At 37.7% G+C, this 20838-nt stretch overlaps 1 protein-coding gene across 1 annotated transcript in view; it reads left to right on the top strand.

Moving 5' to 3' along the window:
• WDR49 (WD repeat domain 49) overlaps positions 1-20838 on the top strand; it is a 135130-nt gene that overhangs the window by 92463 nt on the left and 21829 nt on the right. Inside the window, 7 exon segments of the mRNA XM_067737142.1 lie at positions 2355-2373; positions 2375-2489; positions 4405-4503; positions 6147-6311; positions 8471-8658; positions 13486-13664; positions 14712-14775. Coding sequence (XP_067593243.1) covers positions 2355-2373; positions 2375-2489; positions 4405-4503; positions 6147-6311; positions 8471-8658; positions 13486-13664; positions 14712-14775 — 829 coding nt within the window.

Genomic DNA, 20838 nt, shown 5'->3' with positions numbered 1-20838 from the left:
CTTAAATTCCATATATATGTGTTGGCATACGGTATTTGTCTCTCTCTTTCTGACTTACTTCACTCTGTATGACAGACTCTAGGTCTATCCACCTCATTACAAATAGCTCAATTTCGTTTCTTTTTATGGCTGAGTAATATTCCATTGTATATATGTGCCACATCTTCTTTATTCATTCATCCGATGATGGGCACTTAGGTTGTTTCCATCTCCGGGCTATTGTAAATAGATCTGCAATGAACATTTTGGTACATGACTTTTTGAATTTTGATTTTCTCAGGGTATATGCCCAGTAGTGGGATGTATCTTTATTTTTAATATAAAAATATTTTCCCTAAAACCCTTTGAGTAAAATGAACACTTAGGAAGTCATGCCATATTTACCCTGTGGCTTCTAGTAGCCCTCTCAAATAGCTGGACATTCACATTTTACTTTGAAAACCAAGGATAGAAGGATAAAGGGAAAAACTCTAAAAATGTTGATTGGATCCAAATATTATTAGATCTTGAATAACAGGCCCCCAGACATTTGAATTTTGTCATGTAGGAAATGGAAAAAACTAAGAAATGGTTTTTAACAGGGCCTTAGCCTTACCTTTTGATCATGCTGTTTCCCCACTCTGCCTAGAGCGACTTCCTCTTCCAAATCTTACCCATCCGTTATGGTCCAGCTCAAAAATAACCCCTTCACTCAGCCTTCTGTGATTTCTACACCTGGATTTCCATGGCAGTTGGTCAGTACTTCCTTGGCACTTAGCACATTTCACTTTGCATTTTAATCACTTTATATTCACGGCTCTGTCCCCTGCAGCACCATGAACAGGGACTTCCAAGGAGAAAAGAAATGCTTGTAGAATGAATGTATATTAAGAGCTCCTGAATGGAATGATTAATCTGGTTGCAGGATGAAGAATGTACCAGAGATGTGTGGCCTAGAAACAGTGAAATGGGTTAAGAGGCTATTAAAAATTTTCCACCATGAGCTAGTGAGTGCTGAGCTAGGAAGCTGTCATTGGTTATTTAAAATAAAAAGGAAGGAATGAATATGTAACATATCACAGAGGAAGAATCTGAGTATTTTATTTGACTAGAGAAGAGAAAGGCATGCAGGAAGGTGGAATTCTGGTCTATTAACCAATTTTGGGAATTTAGGGAGTCCTCCTGTGGAGCGAAGATGAAACATTTGGATTTTTGATGTGTTGATGATGGAAACTATAATGGAACTGTCAGGTGTCAAGTGGGAGTGACCCAACACTGGAAAAAGTTCTAAATGTAGATAAATTTAAGAGCCATTTGTACAGAAGTGAGATGGGAAATTACGATGGTGTACAAAATCTCTGAACAAGCCCTTTTGAGCAGTGAGAGGGGAGTGGAGGAATGACAGTGAGTAATGTCCATATTAACAAGAGAAATAGAGAAAAGGGAGGTGAAGTAGAGTACAAGGAATGAAAGGTTGGGGAGACAGGAAGAGAAGCAGAGTGTTTGGAAACAGAAGAGTTTCCAGGAACAAACTCACATCCATCAGAGGGTGAGGAGTTAGTTACACTGACAGGGCAGTTGGGAGACCTTTAGCGTGGGCGGAATAGAAAGCAAGATTTCAGAAAGGTGAAGAGAGAACGTGGGTGGAGACATCAAGCCTGGGGTTACAAATGCTCCTTTGAAATGTGTGTGGCTCTGTAAGGAGGGAGAGGCTTACCAGAGGCTGGGAGCCAGAGTTACAATCAAGAGGAAACACGGTGGCCCCATATTTTGATGCCCCCCCAATTTAACTTTAGGCTCCTCTCTTCCCTACCAGGCACAAGACATTTCATTCTCTGTCTTTTCTGGTCTGTCCTCAAATTCACCAGAAGTGCCCCAGAATACTGACCTTTTCAAAACTACTGTTTCTGTTGAAAACATATCTGTCCTCCATCCCAGTTCTTTGAAGTGGCATTTTCAAGTGTTTCACAAATATAGTTCCTCAAGATGCTATATGAAAAAGGACCCACAGACTCTACCCTTTTTTATTGTTACTGTCAAAACCCTTTTGGTGGTTCCATGTTGGAGAAATTTTGTTTTAGGGTCTTGGTTGTGGATAATTAATCTGATAGATGCATGCATGGTTGGTTTGATGATTATGAAAGGAAGATTAACCTTCTGATATTAAATATTTATAATTTGCCAGAGAATTCAGGAGAGAATCCAAAATCAAGTTCAGTGTGGGGATTCAGCCTTATGGATGACAAGTAGGGATAAAATTTTGGGCAGCAGCATCTTTTAGACCTCTCAAATCACACTATACAAGTGCATGATGGCTACTCAATATCTATATCACTTTTATATCCACAGCTAAGTGCTATATCCTTTTTTACTAGGGCTATTACTCTGTTTTACTCTAAGTAAAAACTTCAATCAGTTTTTCATCCAGCCTGAAGAATGGAAGGGAGGAGTACAACACCGTAATGATATCGTACGCACTGCATTTTTACCTCCACAAATTCTTGTTACAGGTTACTTGAACCTTCACTTGACCATCAGTTGTGAAAATTGTATTTTTTTGCCTCACTCACTTTGAAAAAGCCTTTTCTCAACTGCAAAATGAAAAGATTTCTTAAAGAAGCAGTCCTTGCCCTTAGAGATACTCTTGGTCTTTATTTCTAGGGCTGGGTGATAATGGTTATGACCGTCAGCTCCTGAGCTTGGCTACCTGGCTTCAGATAATGGTTCCACCACTTGCCACTACCTCATATGGAGAAAGTTATTTAAACTCTAAATTATAATTTTTTCTGATTAATAATAATAAATCAGTATCTTGGTTTATAGTGAAGATTACACAAGATAATCTGTGTAAGGATTTAACCCAGTGCTCACAATAAGCTCATCAGTAAATACAAGCTTTTATTTTCATTGTCCTTTTTTGAGGAGCAGCATTAAGGCTGTTGGGTACAAATCACACTTCCGTGGTACTCAGATATTTTATAATGGGAACACATTAACCCTGTGGCACAGTTTAGTCTAAATAACATTGGTTAAAGACTGGTCTCATGAAACGTCTATAAATCCAAGCTCTTGAAAGGATCTACAGGCATACTTTGACATGATATATTAAAGGATCAGAAATTGCTGAATCATTTCCAGCCAAAGAAATAAATTTATAGAGACAGATTGCACCATGAAATTATCAAGTCTGTATTTTGACAGACTAATTTTTTTTTATAGAACCAGAAATGTCATCAATTAAGAAGAATGAAAAATTACAGGAAAAGAGCTTGGATATCTATGAAGTGTTACAATACAAGGTTTCCTGCTCTATCTACATTTACAGTTTCATTGTTTTCAGAACTTGCCTGATTATCTTCTGGGGGGCCAACTCTGCAGTTGAATTTGCTATGTAGCTGCTGGAAGTCTACTCCCATGGACAGGTAATCCGTGGAAACCCATCATCCTCGGGCAGTTTACAGAGTTCAGCATGTATTACTCTCTTCTCTCTCCAAATCCCAAGAAAGACACCATCAGTACAGCCCACTCAGCTCTGGTCTTCTGCTCTCCACTTGATGTTGGCATTCTGCTCACTAGGGAGCTTTCCTCACTGGGCTGCTGAGAGCAGTGGTCTGGGCATGCACTGCTCCTCCCGAGACAGGCTTGGTCAGACTTAGCCTCGCTATTTGGGCTTTTCTATGTTTTCTGTAATGAGCAGTAGGGAAGGACTTTGTGTAGGGAAACTTTTAATATTGGAGAAAGCAGCATTCAATAAAGGACATAAAAGAGAAGGAACTGAAAGAACACACACACATCAACTATACTTCAATTAAAAAAAAGAACACACACACACGCACATGCACACACACACACACACACACACACACGAAGACTGTAGGAAACAGAAACCAAGAAGGACTTAATTTGTTTGCCCTCAATAATAAACAAATATGACAAAAATTATTAACACTTTTTCAGTATTTGTAATATGCTAAGCACTAAGTGCTTTTCATTCTTCACAGCAGCCCTATGAAAAAAATAAAATTATTAACCAAGGTTTATAGGTGAGGAACTTGTGGCATCAGGTAAAGTTAAATAACTTGCCCAAGGTTACACAGCTAGTAGGTGGTAGAACCAGGACTCAGACTCAAGCTGTTTAGTTACAAAGCTTTTATTCTGAATGCTTTATTACTATAAAATGAAAAAGATATAACAATAATTTCTGTCACACTTACTGAACAGATATTTCATGAAGTTTCTAAGTTCTAAAGTTTAATAAAAACACTAGTAATTACTATTTGTTCATGTCTCCAAATACGCAGTGAGAACTTACGAAGCGCCAGATTCCGTGTAAGTTATTTCGATAATGATTTCTTCTAATTGCTGTTGCTCATATTTTCTATCTAACTTTCAGGCAAGTTCTGTTCTCTGTCTTGGCTCATATAGGGAGCTATGATGGAGAAACTGTCCTGTGGAACAGTAGCACAGAAAATGCTCACTATATCCTTCACCCTGATTATCAGCGGCTGCTAAAATCCAAATCGGGTGAGCCTAAGTTTGCAACTAAAATAATGTGGCTGGGTTCAGCCACAGTAAGCCTGGTTGTTTGTTCATGGACCTGCTGCAGCTTGCTCCTAAATTATAGATGATTGGCTATCAGCACAAGGGATTAGTGATGTCGTCTCGTCAACGTGACTAAAAAGAACCTTGAGATTTACTTGGCTTAGCAAATTCTCCGTGGCTGCCGTTCCTTCTCTTTATGCTATATCAGCGTTTCTGAATTACTGACAGCAGGGAGCAGGCCTCTCATTTTTATCTAGTTTATTTTTTGCCAATAAACCTTGCCAAATTGCCTTTGGCTGAACCTTGGGCGCTCCTTGGTAGGAAGATGGGAACTCGTGTTCACTTGATAGGCGGCTCAGGCTCAGTCTAGAGCTTGTATTAAATATTATACCACCTGGAAATCTTAAATTATTTCTTGCTTTAGAAACCTGTGAGAAGCATGAGATGGGAGTAACTTGTGTCTGGTGGGAGTTTAGCATAGCAGATGAATATTTTATACTTAAGCAAAATGTCTTGACAATTGCTTTTCACATTTTATTTTAGTTTCTTTAGATACTAAAGGTTTTTCCTTAGACTAATTTATTTGGGTAATGAATATGTCATTCCTCAGGGCCCAGTGAGGTTCTGTTGTCTCAACTGGATAAACTCACAGAGGCTGAGTTAGACCTTATGAAAGGACTGGTCATCAGATACAGCTTTTGTGTGTGTGTGTGAAAAGCTAAGGGAGTAATTTTTTAGGAGGAAGATGACTAACTTAAGAGATTTAGAGTTTACTTGGCTGCAGGCACAAAACTCTGACCTGCTTTATGTCCAAAGAGCTAATCATGAGGGTTCATCTGAATTCTCCATGGAGAGGGTGGAATTCTGCGTCTTTGTCTGCATTAGTCCTCAGGAGAGCACAGTCTTGTTCTGATAGTGAACCTAATTGTGGCTATGATTAAAAATAGACAGTCAGATAGGAGAGAAAAGCAGATAATGTCAAATGTATAAAAGACACAAGAGGCATTGCTATAGATTTCTTGCTTTGAAATTTTGAAGACACCTCTGTATAGGTTTTTCATAACTGTGTGCAGACTGTTTATAGATTCTGGGATGGATATCCCCAGTTTTTATTAGTGTGGCTTGGAGATGATATCATTAGATCATTGAAGCACCATTAGGAATATCCTTTCCAGGGTAACTCACTAAAATAATATTGCTTAAGAATGATCATTGAAATACATTACACAGTCGTATCTCATGTTCATTAAATTATTTGCAAGCTTAATATTAATGATTAATAAGTTGAAAATGCCATGATATTAAAATCACATTTGTCTTGAACATATCAGGATCTCTAAGGTGTTAGCAGGGACTATAAAATGAAGTCCCTATTAATTCACATCAAGGGAAAACACAGTAAGCTTGTACGGAGTATGAGAAATAAAAATGGAATCAAGCAATCCTTGTAGTTGGGGTTGAGGAAGTGAACAGCACAAGGCTCCGTAGATGTTGACTGGAAACATTATGAGGTTTGCTGGAGTCTTTGGAGGCTGTGATGGGGGTGAGCCTATTGTTTTTCATAAGTGTTTTGTTTGAAAAGCATATGTCTCTTCATTAAGACACCTGGCTTCTCTCCATCTCAGATAGAGAGCCTCAAAAGCTTCCTGGTGCCGGGAGGAGCTGCTTCACCCACCCCATGGCTGACCAGGCCACTCTGGGAGCCTATTCCTTTGAGACAGACACTGAGTGCAATAAAGCTGTTATGAGGCTTTGCTTCCTTGAAGCAAGAAAAAACATTGCAGCCACAGGTAAGATATATATTTATATTTTGACTGTAGACTGCTTTGATATATTGTGAAGTGTTGGAGCAGGGAACAATAAAGAAAGTTCAATCTAATCCGATCTAGGTCTTGTAGAGTTTGACTGTGTCTAGCGAACAGTCAGCACCAGGTCACAGGAAGCCACAGGCCGTGGCAGACGAGGTTAGGATTCAGGAGGATGGGTCCAGGAACAGGAGCTAGACCAGACCCCACAAGCAATTTATACAGTGCTGCGTATGTCAGGATCAGAGTGAGAAAAACTCTGGGCAACAATCAGAATTGGTGTTGTAGCCGTGGCATAGAGATTTGGTAGGGTAGAGGGCACAGCAAGAAATATGCTCCAAATATATGAGCCAAAGCTTAGGTCTGCATGGGGTAGAAGAGTTGAGTCTTGAGATGACCACACTGGCACTTATTATCAAAGTGGGCTATGAGAAAATAGTGACAAACTTGGAGATTGGGGGCAATAGCAAAATTTGAAATAGCTGCTGCTAACTGCTGATCCCAGGTCAAGAGAGCTGCCTGCTCTTTGTCTTAATATTTTTGGTGTGGGTAATGCTTTGGGTGTCTTTACCAACTATGAATCCTTTCCAGAATAAGTCAGAGTTCTGGTTAGAGCTTCTTCTAAGATGTATGCTAACGTATTATTTACCGTAGTTATTTGATATTATAATAGATTGAATAACTCTGCTTAATTTCCCCTTTGTCTTCAATGGCTGTGTTAGTGTGGTGTTGATGCAGCCTATGTGCTCCCAGAGTAAAAATCTGCTCCTGAGAACAAGGCGTAGTTTTGACCTTTCACCTAAAAAAGTAAGTTTTAAATTTTAGAAAATATTTTTCCTCAACAATAGGAATCTAGACATATATATGTTATATGATTGAAAAAAGAAATCTGAACCATGTTTTCCACATTCACTCTCGCATATTCAATTTGCAGATGGAAAATCTGCATGATTTTCTTATATAATTTTTCTGCATTAAAAGTCAATAAAGGTATACCCCTATAGAGTTTTAGAACCATTGTGAAATATTTAGAATAGACCTTGAAACAGATTCTAAAGCTCTCTATTTTCCAGGACGCACTTATACTTACAAAATGAACTATTATCCTGAAATTGCTCTCAACACTAATTCTTCTTACTGTTATCAGTATTCCCAAATTGTTTCCACTGAAGCGGCTACATACCATTATTTCTACCTTAAACAGATATGATTGTTAATAGGCAGCACATTTGTGAAGCAAATTGGAAGTCTACAGATTTATCAAATAATAATAGGAACTTTGCCACAGAAGAATAATTTAGGTAAAGTGCTTCTACAAGCCTATAAAAATGGAAAATGAAAAGGTTAGTTCTAGGCCTATGAACCAAGAAAGTGTTCCATAAGGACTTACAATGAATTCTTGATGAAAGATTAAAAAACAAGCTCATAAGTAGAATTCAAAGCATACAGCTACGTAGAGGAATCAATAGCTATGCTGCTATAATTACATATACGCATCCAGCTCTGTGCAAGAGGAATTTTACTTCTTTGGTATATGTGTCCCACGGGTAATTAAGAAAGATGTGTTTTACGTAATTGAAATATTATTATAATGTTGAAATTAGTATTTTGTAAGTTTATTTGAAGTAACAGATTACTTTTATCAAAATTTTAAAACCCGGGGCTTCCCTGGTGGCGCAGTGGTTGAGAGTCCGCCTGCCGATGCAGGGGACGCGGGTTCGTGCCCCGGTCTGGGAAGATCCCACATGCCGCGGAGCGGCTGGGCCCGTGAGCCATAGCCACTGGGCCTGTGCGTCAGAAGCCTGTGCTCCGCAATGGGAGAGGCCACAACAGTGAGAGGCCCGCGAACTCAAAAAAAAAAAAAAAATTTAAAAACCCAAATAATATCAAAACAATGAACGAAGGAGTGGTAACTAGATTTAATGGAACATCTTACACATCCTATCTCATTTAATACTCAACAAAAACCAGTGAATGTATCATAGGGTTTTTTCCAGTTTATATTTGAGAGAATCAGAGTGCTGGAAGTTGATTTGGGGGCTACTCACCTCTCCAACATCCATATGCTTTCTACAGGGCAAACCAGTGAGGAAGTTGTTTCTTGTGTTTGTAGTTTCCTAATTAGGGGTTCTCTTACATATTAGGGGGTGCCAACCTGGTGTCATGTGGAGGATCTGGGTATGTCAGATTCTGGGATACATTTAAGAAGCACCTTCTGGCTGAATTTTTGGCTCATAACGTTGTTGGTTCCATTATTGTGTCTACTGATAAGTCAAATTGATACCTCACCGCAGGAGATCTTGAGGGGTGGTTGAAAATCTGGAATACAGAGGTACGTTGAAAAAATTCTAACAGTATCTTTATAATTTTTGACTGCCTTTTGTTACAGATAACTATGAATCAGGTCTTGTCTGTTTTCTAGATAAAGGAAGACACGATCAATCTGAGTATTTTAAAGAAAACATATGTATTGATCAGACTTCTTTTAAATAATTCGTGGGGAAAAACAGATTTTTCTCAATATTGAAAATCCTCTGTTAATATATCGTCAAGTCAATCCCCCAATTTAAGAATGCAGTATTGTCAGTAATATACCATGCATTGTTTGAGAATAAACAGTTAAGATATGCCTTATTTGAAATGAGACCGTAAACATAATTTAAATAGAGTCCTGGCCTTTCATCTAACATTATTGTCCTCCTGAGTTAGTTTGGGATTTTTGTGTCACTGATTACCTGCTCAATTTTCTAATAATACTATAAAATAGTAGTATTTTTTGTATTTTATACAAGAAAAAATCTTTATGAAATAACTAAGGAAAACTATCAAAGGTATAAAATGAACAGTTTTACTAGCACATATTTCTTAATTAAAATAAAATTGCAGTACAGATTGTGTTTGGTGGACACAGTTTATATGGCACGCATACCTGGAACAGCCCTATTTCTTGCTTCAGCACCATCTAAAGGACTTATACTCCAGACAACACCCGCTTGAAGACACTCTTTTTTTTTTTGCACCTCATCTCACCAGAGCCCATGTGGCATGGCCATATAGCAATGTCAGCATCGCATTAACTTCTCCAACTGTCAGAAGCAGCTTTTCAACTCCTTTCATGTTCAGAATGCCAGCTTTGCCCCACGCTGTCTCATCACACCTGCCCACACACCGATTTGAGTTCCCACCCAGACACTCTTTTTCCTGAGAAGAGTCTAGCACTTGCCTTATTTACAGAGCAGAAGAGGCTGTACAGCTCTTGGAGACTTCCGCATTACCCGGCCCAAAACGGTCTACCTGCACAATTTGCCATCATTTTCTGATTTACCATCACCCTCCGTGTCCTAAAGGGCTGTACGGAATTCTGTCAGCATAGGTTGATATCCTCAAGCCGACTTCACAAAGGGAGCAACAACAGACTTCGTCTTCCAGCATGAAGAGAATCGCCATACTCGGGGCATGAGAGTGGCACCTGAGGCTGCTGAATAGGACCATGTTAACTGGCCAGATAGAAACTGAGGTTCCAGGCTATGCTCACACCACCATGTCTGAACAGTGCTGGTTGAAACAGATCGGGATGATATTTTGTCCCCCAAAGTACAAAGGGAACAGGAGCTGAGTTCCCATGAAAATAAATGGAAAAAAGAAAAGAAATGTGAGACAATAAATATTTTCTTTCTTCTATTTTTTTATAAGCAGGTATAAATCACAGCTTAGTTTCATGGGAGGAAGGGGTTAAAAGCATGAGCTCTGAAATGAGCCAGCTTGAGTCAAACGCCAAACTCTACCACTTATTAGCTTCTGTGAGCTCAGGCAATTTATTCAAACTCTCTGTGCCTCTGTTTCCTCATCTATAAAATGGGAATAATGAGCATTCATCCCTCATGGGACGGGCAATTGTGAAGATTACAGGAAATTATTCATGTAGAGACCTTAGAACAGGAGAAACTCAGCAAACATTAGCAATTGTTATTTAGGCAGGAATAAATCAGACAATGAACAGAAGAGTTTGTTTTTTTCCTAAATTTTTCTGTATTTGATTATTACCTGATGATTACTTGGCTGTCATAGTCATCTGTTTGATAATAATGCAGTAAATCTATCCACATTGTAGTGTGTTTCTACTAAATTTTGAAACTGAAGGGATCCACTTATTTTGGAGGAGAAATTTTTCTCAGAAATCCTGGTACATTTTGAGCTGCGTTGAGGCCCCAAACTTTTCATGTCTCCAGTGTCCTCCACTTGATAGAACTGCCTTGGTTAATAAGGGAGGCCTGGAGCTACAGTTCCAGAAATGGAAGTCAGTTCTTTCATGACTAATGAACTTGAATGGCCGATGAGATTCAAATGGAAATCAGGCCTAGCTCATAATAAATGTCAAGTAAATATTAGAATAATAAGAAAATGATATTTCTACCTGACCAAAGATCTGGACAGGAGCACCACAGACAACAGTCACACAAATGCTGCAGTCTTCAGAGGCGGAGAGAACCAGTAAGCGGCCGCCTGGCTCACACATCTCTACGGAACTTATCCAGTCTTCATGAGGTCGGAGCGATCTTATCAGAGTTGGGGCTTCTGTGAGTTTGTTCTAACTGGAATTAAGACAATACTCCTGAATGAACAGAAATGCCAGAATTCTAAAATGTGCAAATATTAAATGATTGCAGTGATGTAACACTTTTTTTTAAAGTCTGATACGGAAATTGAAAAAGGTACATTTGGGAACAGCAATCTGTGATACAAATGCAAAAGAACAGCTCATGGTAACAGAGGTTAGGAAAATGGTATGAACGTTCAAAAAAAGGTTTCTAACTGATTTAACTAACTTGAGAAGTGGAAAGAAAGGAAGGAGGGGATGGGGGAGGATGGATAGAAAAAAAATCAACAGTAAAATCAGCTATTTGATGAAATTGATGAACTTCATCATGTATATAGGTCATCACGTATTCGTTACCCATTTTATATATATTAGTGTATATATATCAATCAAAATCTCCCAATTCATCCCACCACTGCCCCCCGCCCCTGCCACTTTCCCCCCCTTGGTGTCCATACGTTTGTTCTCTACATCTGTGTCTCTATTTCTGCCCTGCACACTGGTTCTTCTGTACCATTTTTCTGGGTTCCATGTATATGCGTTAATATACGATATTTGTTTTTCTCTTTGTGACTTACTTCACTCTGTATGACAGTCTCTAGGTCCATCCACATCTCTGCTTTTGTATTTCAAAGAACTCAGCCTCAGAAAGCCTGCGTGAAAATAGTTTGGTTTTTTCCCCTTCTGTTCGAGATAGGAAAAGAGCCACCAGAGCTGGGTAGTTTTAGAAAGTAAAGGCGGGCAAAGCGGGGGACAGCTGCGTTTTCTAGTCCCTTCTGCTTGAGCTTTAAATGTTTTTTAAGAACTCACTTTTGTCAAGCTGTCTTGGATATGGGTGCTGTTAGTTCCAAGGGCCACAGGAGGCAGTGGGAGGGGAGGGCAATGGAGAGGAGGGGAGGAAGAAAGAGAGAAAATTAGCAGATACTGGAAAAAAGCAACAGTGAATGTCCTTCTCATAGTGTGAGATGAGACACCCTTTCACAGAAAGAACAGAAAGATATGGGAGGCAGACGGAAATACAGAGATAAGAAGAGACTCAATTCTTAAATATAGCTCAGATCAGAGCAATTTTTCCTGAACCAGCTTGATTTGTACAGTGTAGTGACTTTTGACCTACATTTGAATGTTGCATTTGTCTTTTCGTGGAATTAATTCTGTTCTAGCAGTTATAAAAACAAAAGGGAAAGCAATCGTGTATTTTAATTTCATACACTAAGGCTTCATTTTCCAATCACATTCAGTCTGATTAAAGTATTCAAAATTTAATGCAGTGTGATTCAGTATATTTCAAAAAAGAAGTTTTTTTTTAATAACTGTGAATCAGTTTTATAACATAGCTATTGATCTGAGGTTGGTTTTCAAGTTAGAGTTTTAAAAGTATGTGGTGTGCTATGTCTATTTCTAGAGTTGGAGAGATAGGGGTAGGGATGGTTTATCTGTGGAGATACATTTATCCCAAGAAACTGTCAGATGATTGTGGTATAAAAAGAAATTAGATGATGCTTGTGCTTCTTCAGTGTCCATCTCAGCACTGACCACTGTTGTGTTGGGCAGAGTGTGTACTGGCGCCCCTCCTCAGCTGATTGCTTTGATGGCCAGTGACTTTGATCGAGCCTATTCACCCAGTGTTTAAAATTTGATTTAGTTGCCCATGTTTAAACATTAAGAGGTTTCATATAATATCCAGATTTCTTGCTTCTCTTGGAAAAGAACATGTCATTCCCTGAGAGTAGCTGTGGCCCCCTTTATGGAAAATAGGTTCCCTCTAAGTCAGTGTAATGCCACCTTTCTTTTCCTTTTGCCTATGAACACTGAGGCTGACTTTCATTTGCTATTTATCATCTTATACAAGACTTGCCTTCCTGACCCCTGTAGGCATTGTACTTTGTAAATCCTCTGACAAAAGTTGATCATTCATAGGCCAGTCAGATATGCTGGGGATCCCTAACGTTCCCTCATCTCACACAGGCTGTGTTCCCTGCTGCGTTCCTGTGGATACAGTGTGAACAAATAGAAGACAAGGAAATTGCTTCTGTATTTAAAACATAAATTGTCAATGGGGAGCTCTCGCTAGATGGATACACATTAAGAGCGGTAGCCAAGATCTGTGAAAACTATCATGTAACACATATATTTTTCTAGGAAAAAGTACTCAGTAATTGGACTGGCTTTTGAGATTTTGGGAGGGGAAGATGCAAAGAAAGTAGTAGTATGAAAAATTCAGACAGTTCTTCAACCAAAGCTTTGTTTTTCTTTTTAGTTAATATACATCTTGCTATACAGGATTTTAAAGTGGGAATGTTAATTTCTTTTTAGCAGTTCATTATTATCTCTTCAGAAAATATCTGTTTGTTTCTTATGATACATCACTTTCTAACTTTATTAAAGTTACATGTATATGTCCCATCTCCCTTAGAAGACTGTAAGCTCCTTGAGTTCAGGAACCATATCATCTTCATTTCTGGTGTCCCCAAGACTTCAATTAATAATCTAGCACATGTTAGACACATATAAATGTTCAAGGAAAATACATTTTATAAAAGTAAATCTCTGTTTTTACAGGCAAAGCATTGGCGACTTGAGAACTGTTTTTCCCTTCCTAAAAGAAATACTAATTTAATGGAAGATAAGATTCAAGAGAAAAGCATAAAGGAAATTCCTTTGCTTTCTAAGGAGGAATCATGGTTAGACCCATCAAAACATTCTCTACTTGATAAGTAAAACAAAGAGTCAACATACAAGTAAGTACATCTTACCTGTAAGGAGTAAAATTGGCCCCAAATTCCTTCTGTGCTTTGTGGAATGTTCAATGACTACTTCAAGATTTTGCTAACATTTAGGTTATTCGTAGGTTTGTGTGTGTAGCAACGGGAGAACGTATGTTCTCAGGGTGATATCTGATTCTTACTTCTTGTCTCTGTTGAATGCTTGACTTCTGTTCTGTGTCTTCCAGTCTCTTGTTTCTACTCCATTATCAACCTAATTTTGGAAATTAACCCCTTTCTTTAAAAGCAATATATGTGTGTATATGTGTATGTATGTATCTACCTAGCTAGTTACCTGTCCATCTTAGAATGTATGTCAGATTTTACTTCTGGTTTTGGTAAGGCACACAGAGGTATATATGTCAGAAGTTCAAAGAGCTTGACTTTGAATATTGGATATCACTCTCCTTTTATGACTTCTAGCCTTTCCTTCCTGTTGTTCAGCCATTTCTTCTTTTCATGCCACTCTGATGGATCCCATCCTTACATTCCTCTAACTCTAATGCCAGGCAGTTTTAATTGTTTCTTTTGTTTCCCATATTCTTGCTAACTCATGCTCTCATAATTTCACCTTTCATATTAAACAATCTTTTGAGAAAACAATTTTGTTCATTGTATTTTCTTTGATACAATTGGCATTTTTATTACCATGTGCCTATATTACTTTTTTTAAGGTCTACAGAAAAATTGCATAGAAAGCACAGAGAATTCCTACATACCCCACGCCCATCCCACACAGTGTCAAACATATTAGTGTGGTACATTTGTTATGATTGATGAACCAATATTGATACTTTATTGTTAACTAAAGTCCATAGTTTACATTAAGGGAGTACAGTTGAGGGTTCTCTGATGACACCAGGCAGAGACCTCTGCACTGCACCTTTCTAAATTAATGCACTCTTTGGCTAAACTCTTGGGGCTCAAACCCACCAGTTGGGGTTTTTCTGTTCCAGTCCCCTCACACTGGCAGCCTCGCCTCTTGCACAGCTTCTCTTGGGTTAACTTCTTCTTGACCAATAGGAAGCTCACACGTCCTTGCTACACCAACTGCTCCACAGCTACCCCTTCTCCTCCTCTCACTGGGGTACTTTCAACCACAGTAGACTTTTTCAGATATTAATGAGTCACTGATTCACTGTGTTCTTCTAATGGTTACCCCAGGGAGCATGTGTTAAACTCTTTGCCTGGTTTATGTGAACAGGAGCTAGAACTGAAGGGGAAGCATTCCTCCTCTCCCGTGGGAGTGGTTCTCAGTGCACACCTACGACTCTCTCCAGTGCAGTCCTCTCTTAGGATTGCTGCATCCTTAGTCTGTTTCTATCGTAGAGTGGTGGTTGGCCTGAGCATCACAAGATGCTACCTCCTTGACAAAGTGGGCCTGCGCAAGGAATCGATCTAGCACCTCACTTTGGAATGTGGGAATACTTTTTACCTCTTAATTAATTAATTACTTTGCTTTCAGATTTTTTGGACCTCTGATGACGAGGTAGGAGAGAAAAAAAAATTCCCCTTTAAACATCCTGTTACACTAAATTACCTTTTGGTATTTGTTCCTCCATTTCCTTGAATTATGGCTTGCTGAAATGTCAAGTGGCATTTTACTTTCAGGCAGAAGAATCTTTCAGTTTAGAAATACAGCATGACCGACCCTGTACGAGAATAGAGGGCTGAGACTGGAAAGACTTGGTGTACGATAAAATGCCCCCACCCAGTCACCCAACTCAATTGTACAGATCAGGAGATAAAGTTACCCCAGGGTAACACAGATTGATCATTGTTTCTCTTCCTGTGACACTTCTAGAAGAGTGAATGCAAGTGTCACAGATTCCTGTTTGAGTATTTCAGCCAAGATATTAATTTCCCATTACTTATGACAATCTCAGTTATTCTTTTTTTTTTTAAATTAGCCTTTCCTTAGATTTAAAAATTGGCACTTTAAACTGTTGACTTCTTTCCTGACTTCTATCCATCTTATTTCATTTCCTATTGTTCCATGACACTTTGCTTGTCTTCTGAAAATTAGTGCTGATATATAGGTTCCTAACTTCACAGATTTCTCTTAAAACTAGAGCTTTGCATTCTGCCAGAGGAAATAAGACTACAGCAGAGTGATCATCTCACCTTCGTTATACATTTCTGTGGGCCTTGGGAGATGTTTCTGGCAGTAAAAAGCAAAGTTATCTCTGTTTATACCACATCTTTTCAAGTGACAACACATCCCAAAATACCTGTGATATTTAAAATTTCTGCCTTTAATTCAAATGAGTGAATTGAAGTAAATTTTAAGACTGTAATAATGAGATAGAAGGGAATAATATCATTTTGGAATTTTTGAACTATTTGAAAGGAAAAGGTTAAAAACGTATCCTCAGAATTGACTTGGCAGGTACAGCCCTCACTTCTCCCAGAAACATGTCCATGAATCCTATGGAGAAAACCTACAAATGAAATACACTTGTCAGATGTAGAATGTCCCTTGTGGCCTCCATCCAGTACTGAAGAGATTACAGATCACTTTTTCCCTAAGAAAATTTTATTCTGAAGAATGTGCCCTATTTCTAATCAGATTAGGAAATCCAAGGAGAAAATCATGCCAGTTGTTGTCCGTATGCAAAAGTATGAAAGAAAAGTAAATATGTGAAAGAATTTAGAGAGACTAAAAGGGGAAAAGCACATTTGGTGTGTGTATGCGGGTGGAGGGATGTTTAAATGGAAGGGGAGGAAGAGTAAGAAAGATAGAGATGAAAAAAGAAAAAAGCCAATGGAAAATGAAAGAAGCATGAAAAATGAAGGAAAAATTTAATAATTTAAAGCCATGTTCTCACCTTAACTCCTAAGATTCTCTTTCCAGGATAAAAGCTTGGCATTTATGATGTTCTGTCTTATACATAAATACCAGGTTTTCATAGTGCTTAAGGTATCTTATAGTATTGTGTGTGAGAAGTAGGTAGGTGGTAAATGTCGCCTTCAGTTTAAGTCCTGGGGATATGCAGATGAATATAGAATTTAAGAGAAAATAGGAAGTCCTAATGCTGAGTTAAAAATTGACACAAAGAAATAGATTTTTCTCCTTCTGTAGGTTCTGCAAAAGTCATATTACCACTAGAAAGTGGGGAAAAAAAGAAATCGAAAAAAGTAAATGGGGGAACAAAAACCACAGTGGACATACATTTTTCTTAACCTATGGCAATATTTGGTTTCTGGATTAACACAAAATTATTGTAATCTAGAAACATTGTAGATAGAATGAATAATTTAGACAATATAACCTTAGAGTATTTCTTTATTATGAAAATAGTACATGTTCATTAGGAGAAAAATTAGAAATACAGACAAGCAAGAAGAAAAAGATGACAAGAAATCATTAGCAGCAAAACCACCAATAACAGGCATTTCACTCTTCAGGTCTGGTTCTGAGCATGCGTATACAAATAAACAAATATACATTTTATAAACGTGAGGATATAATACACACAGTTTATAACCTGTTTTACTACTTAAAAACATACAGCCAGTACACTTCCGAGTTACTTAATATGAGTATCTACAGACATCAGTACTCGAAATGACCTCTTAGGAATTTATCACGTAGCTTTTTAAACATTCTCTTCTTTTAAATTATTTACGCTGTTTACAAATTTTAACTGAGAAACATTTATTGAAATACCTTCATGCACACGTGTTAAGAGTACCTGACTGAATTCATCATTACAATAAATTCTTTGAATTGGATTGCTGAGTCAAAGTTTTAAAGGCCTCTGAGTCTTGCTAAATTGCCATCCCAATGGTGTGAAGGCTCCACCACCAGCAGTATATAGAAATGGCTGTCTCTGAACCAGCCCTGACTGTTGTCATTGTCTTAAAATTGCCACTCTGATTAATCATCAGTTTTATTTTTTAAAAAATTTAAACTTGCCACTCTGATAAATCATCAGTTTTATTTTTTTTAAATTTTAAATTTAAAAAAAATTTAAATTTTTAAAAATTTAAAAAATTATTATTTTTAATTTAAATTGCCACTCTGATAAATCATCAGTTTTATTTTTTAATTATTTTTTCATGTTTGTTAATCTTTAATAATTCGATAATGAACTTGAAAGAGGTATCTGATGTCTGCTAGACTAATTCCTCTTGAGGCCTTAAGAGAAGCACATCCCAGCCTCTTCTTGAATATATCCTACGGGCTGCACTCACCATTGTGCAGATAGCCTTCTCTGTTATTCAACCACTCTGTTATAGAAGGGCTCTAATTGTAGGTCGGATCTATCCATTTGTAGGACATGCTCTCATCCATCTTCATCTTATTCTAGGGCAACAAAGAGCAAATCTACCCCATCTTCTACTATCTGACAAATTTTTCTTTTGCTACCATTAAAAAAATATTTATGGGGAAATGATTATTAGAAACCAGTATAAAATAATTAGATGGGAAATGAAACATAAATTCCATTAATTTCTCTGTAAGTTTATATAAGGCAGAAGGTACACTTAAAATTAATGTTCCTTAGAAATATGAAATAATTATGTTCTAAATTCCATATTATTATTAGATGGGAACTGATATTTAATATCATTTATAAGCTGTTGATTATCTAATTATTCTGCCAGTAGAGCTTATGTGAGAAAATAAAATAGGAATATTATAAATATAAAAAATACAAACATAAAATAAAATAAGAGTATTAGAACTGTCTGTAGGTGGTGTTGGAACTCCTGCTTTGAGTGAAAAATATTGTATTATTCTTTCTTAAAGAGATCGTAGCCAATACTTATTGAGTTCTTACCATATTCCAGGCACTGTTCTAGGGTTTTTTATGTTTAACATTTAATTGTCACTATAATCCTTGGTGATATCTACAATTATAATCTCTATTTCATAACTAGGAAACAAGACAGAAAAAAGTTAAGTGATTTACACAATGAACAAGAGGTGAGCCAGGGACCCCAAAGCAGGCATTCTAATTCCAGAGTCAGTACACTTTGCCACTGCTCTATTCTGCCTGTCTGACAAGCAACATGTGACCATATTGAAAAGTTGCTGGTCTCTGAGTCAAGTGATCAAATGTTTTGTCAAGTACCTGCTATGGGTAAGCCACTACTCTAGGCACCTTCACTTTCCTTTAGGGCACTTGGGGACTTGTCACACATCGTTCCTACTTCCTACATCCAGAACCGAGAGATGGCAGATTTAGAGTCTTTCCTTCTCATAGAATTGATGGCAAGGATGCCAGAGCCCATAGTAGGCTCCCTTCTTGCATCATCACATAAGACATTTTTGGAAAAGTTTTAAACTCTATCTGTGTTCCTTATTACATTCTTTAGCTTTTTTGTATTCGACCACTAGGAATATTGGACTCTTAGGAATATTCACCTCTTTCCATTTCCCTGTACATTTTCATAGTAACCACTTTCCAAGAAGTCAAATGTCTATGGAAAAGAAGCAATAGGTTGGCCTGTAAATCGAAGTTGATTCTACAGTCTAGTTGTTCATAGAACTGCCCTTTGTCTTGGAGTTTTATCAGTATGGCTCCATTTCCTAGGCAGTCATCTAATTAGTGCAGATTGTTATGACTCTCTAGAAGAGTTTCTCTTACTGTCCGCCTTCCTCTTTCCCTCTGTGGATTAAATTCTTTAGTGGAGCTAGACAAAGTCTTTCGTTTCATACAAAAGATACTCAGTTTAAATGCCACTGGATGAGAGAGCTGGAAAACAAAGAGTCTAAAAGCAGGAAACCATTCAGGGTGTTTGGAGAAAAACTAAGGTCTGGTGTTAACTAGTCCAAAGATAGACCTCCCTCAAACTTTTGCACCTCAGTTTATTTCAGTTATACTTTTCTGAGGAAAAAAATATATTCTTAACCTAGTAACTGCCAGACCTAACTGCACTGTAATCTACCTTTCCTGCATCCACCACCAACTTCTTATTTTTACAGATTCTCTTACTATTTAAAATGACTCTCTAAAGGTACCATCATTCTTGTCTTCAAAGCCCGGATAGTGGCTGAATAAACATGTCTTTTTTTAAAATTAATTTTTATTGGGGTATAGTTGCTTTACAATGTTGTGTTAATTTCTGCTATACAGCAAAGTGAATAAGTTATATGTATACACATATCCCCTCTTTTTTAGATTTCCTTCCCATTTAGGTCACCACAGAGCACTGAGTAGAGTTCACTGTACTATACAGTAGGTTCTCGTTAGTTATCTGTTTTATACATAGTAGTGTGTATATGTCAATTCCAAATCTCACAATTCATCCCAAACCCCTTCCCCCCTGGTATCCATACGTTTGTTCTCTACCTCTCTCTCTATTTCTGCTTTGCAAATAAGTTCATCTGTACCATTTCTCTAGACTCCACATATAAGTGATATACAATATTGTTTTTCTCTTTCTGACTTACCTCACTCTGTATGACAGTCTCTAGGTCTACCAACGTCTCTGCAAATGGCACTATTTCGTTCCTTCTTATAGATGGGTAATATTCATTGTATATATGTACCACATCTTCTTTATCCATTCCTCTGTTGATGGACATTTATGTTGCTTCCATGTCCTGGCTATTGTAAATAGTGCTGCAATGAACATTGGGGTGCATGTATCTTTTGGAATTATGGTTTTCTCCAGGTATATGCCCAGGAGTGGGATTGCTGGGTCATATGGTAGTTCTATTTTTAGTTTTTTGAGGAACCTCCATACTGTTCTCCATAGTGGCTGTATCAATTTACATTCCTACCAACAGTGTAAGAGAGTTCCTGTTTCTCCACACCCTCTCCATCATTTATTGTTTGTAGATTTTTTGATGATGGCCATTCTAACTCATATGAGCTGATACCTCATTGTAGTTTTGATTTGCATTTCTCTATTAATTAGTGATGTTGAGCATCTTTTCATGTGTTTGTTGGCCATCTATCTGTATGTCTTCTTTGGAGAAATGTCTGTGTAGATCTTCTGCCCATTTTTTGATTGGGTTATTTGTTTTTTGATATTGAGCTGCATGAACTGTTTGTATATTTTGGAGATTAATCCTTTGTCAGTTGCTTTGTTTGAAAATATTTTCTCCCATTCTGAGGGTTGAATAATATGTCTTATTCATGGGAGATAGTATGTTGTGAGGGAGATCATTCCAGTGTGATTTGGGGAAAAGCTG

The sequence above is a fragment of the Pseudorca crassidens genome, chromosome 5 (genome assembly GCF_039906515.1).
Source record: "Pseudorca crassidens isolate mPseCra1 chromosome 5, mPseCra1.hap1, whole genome shotgun sequence".
Classification (NCBI taxonomy): domain Eukaryota; kingdom Metazoa; phylum Chordata; class Mammalia; order Artiodactyla; family Delphinidae; genus Pseudorca; species Pseudorca crassidens.
This window is presented reverse-complemented; position numbering and strand designations above follow the sequence as displayed.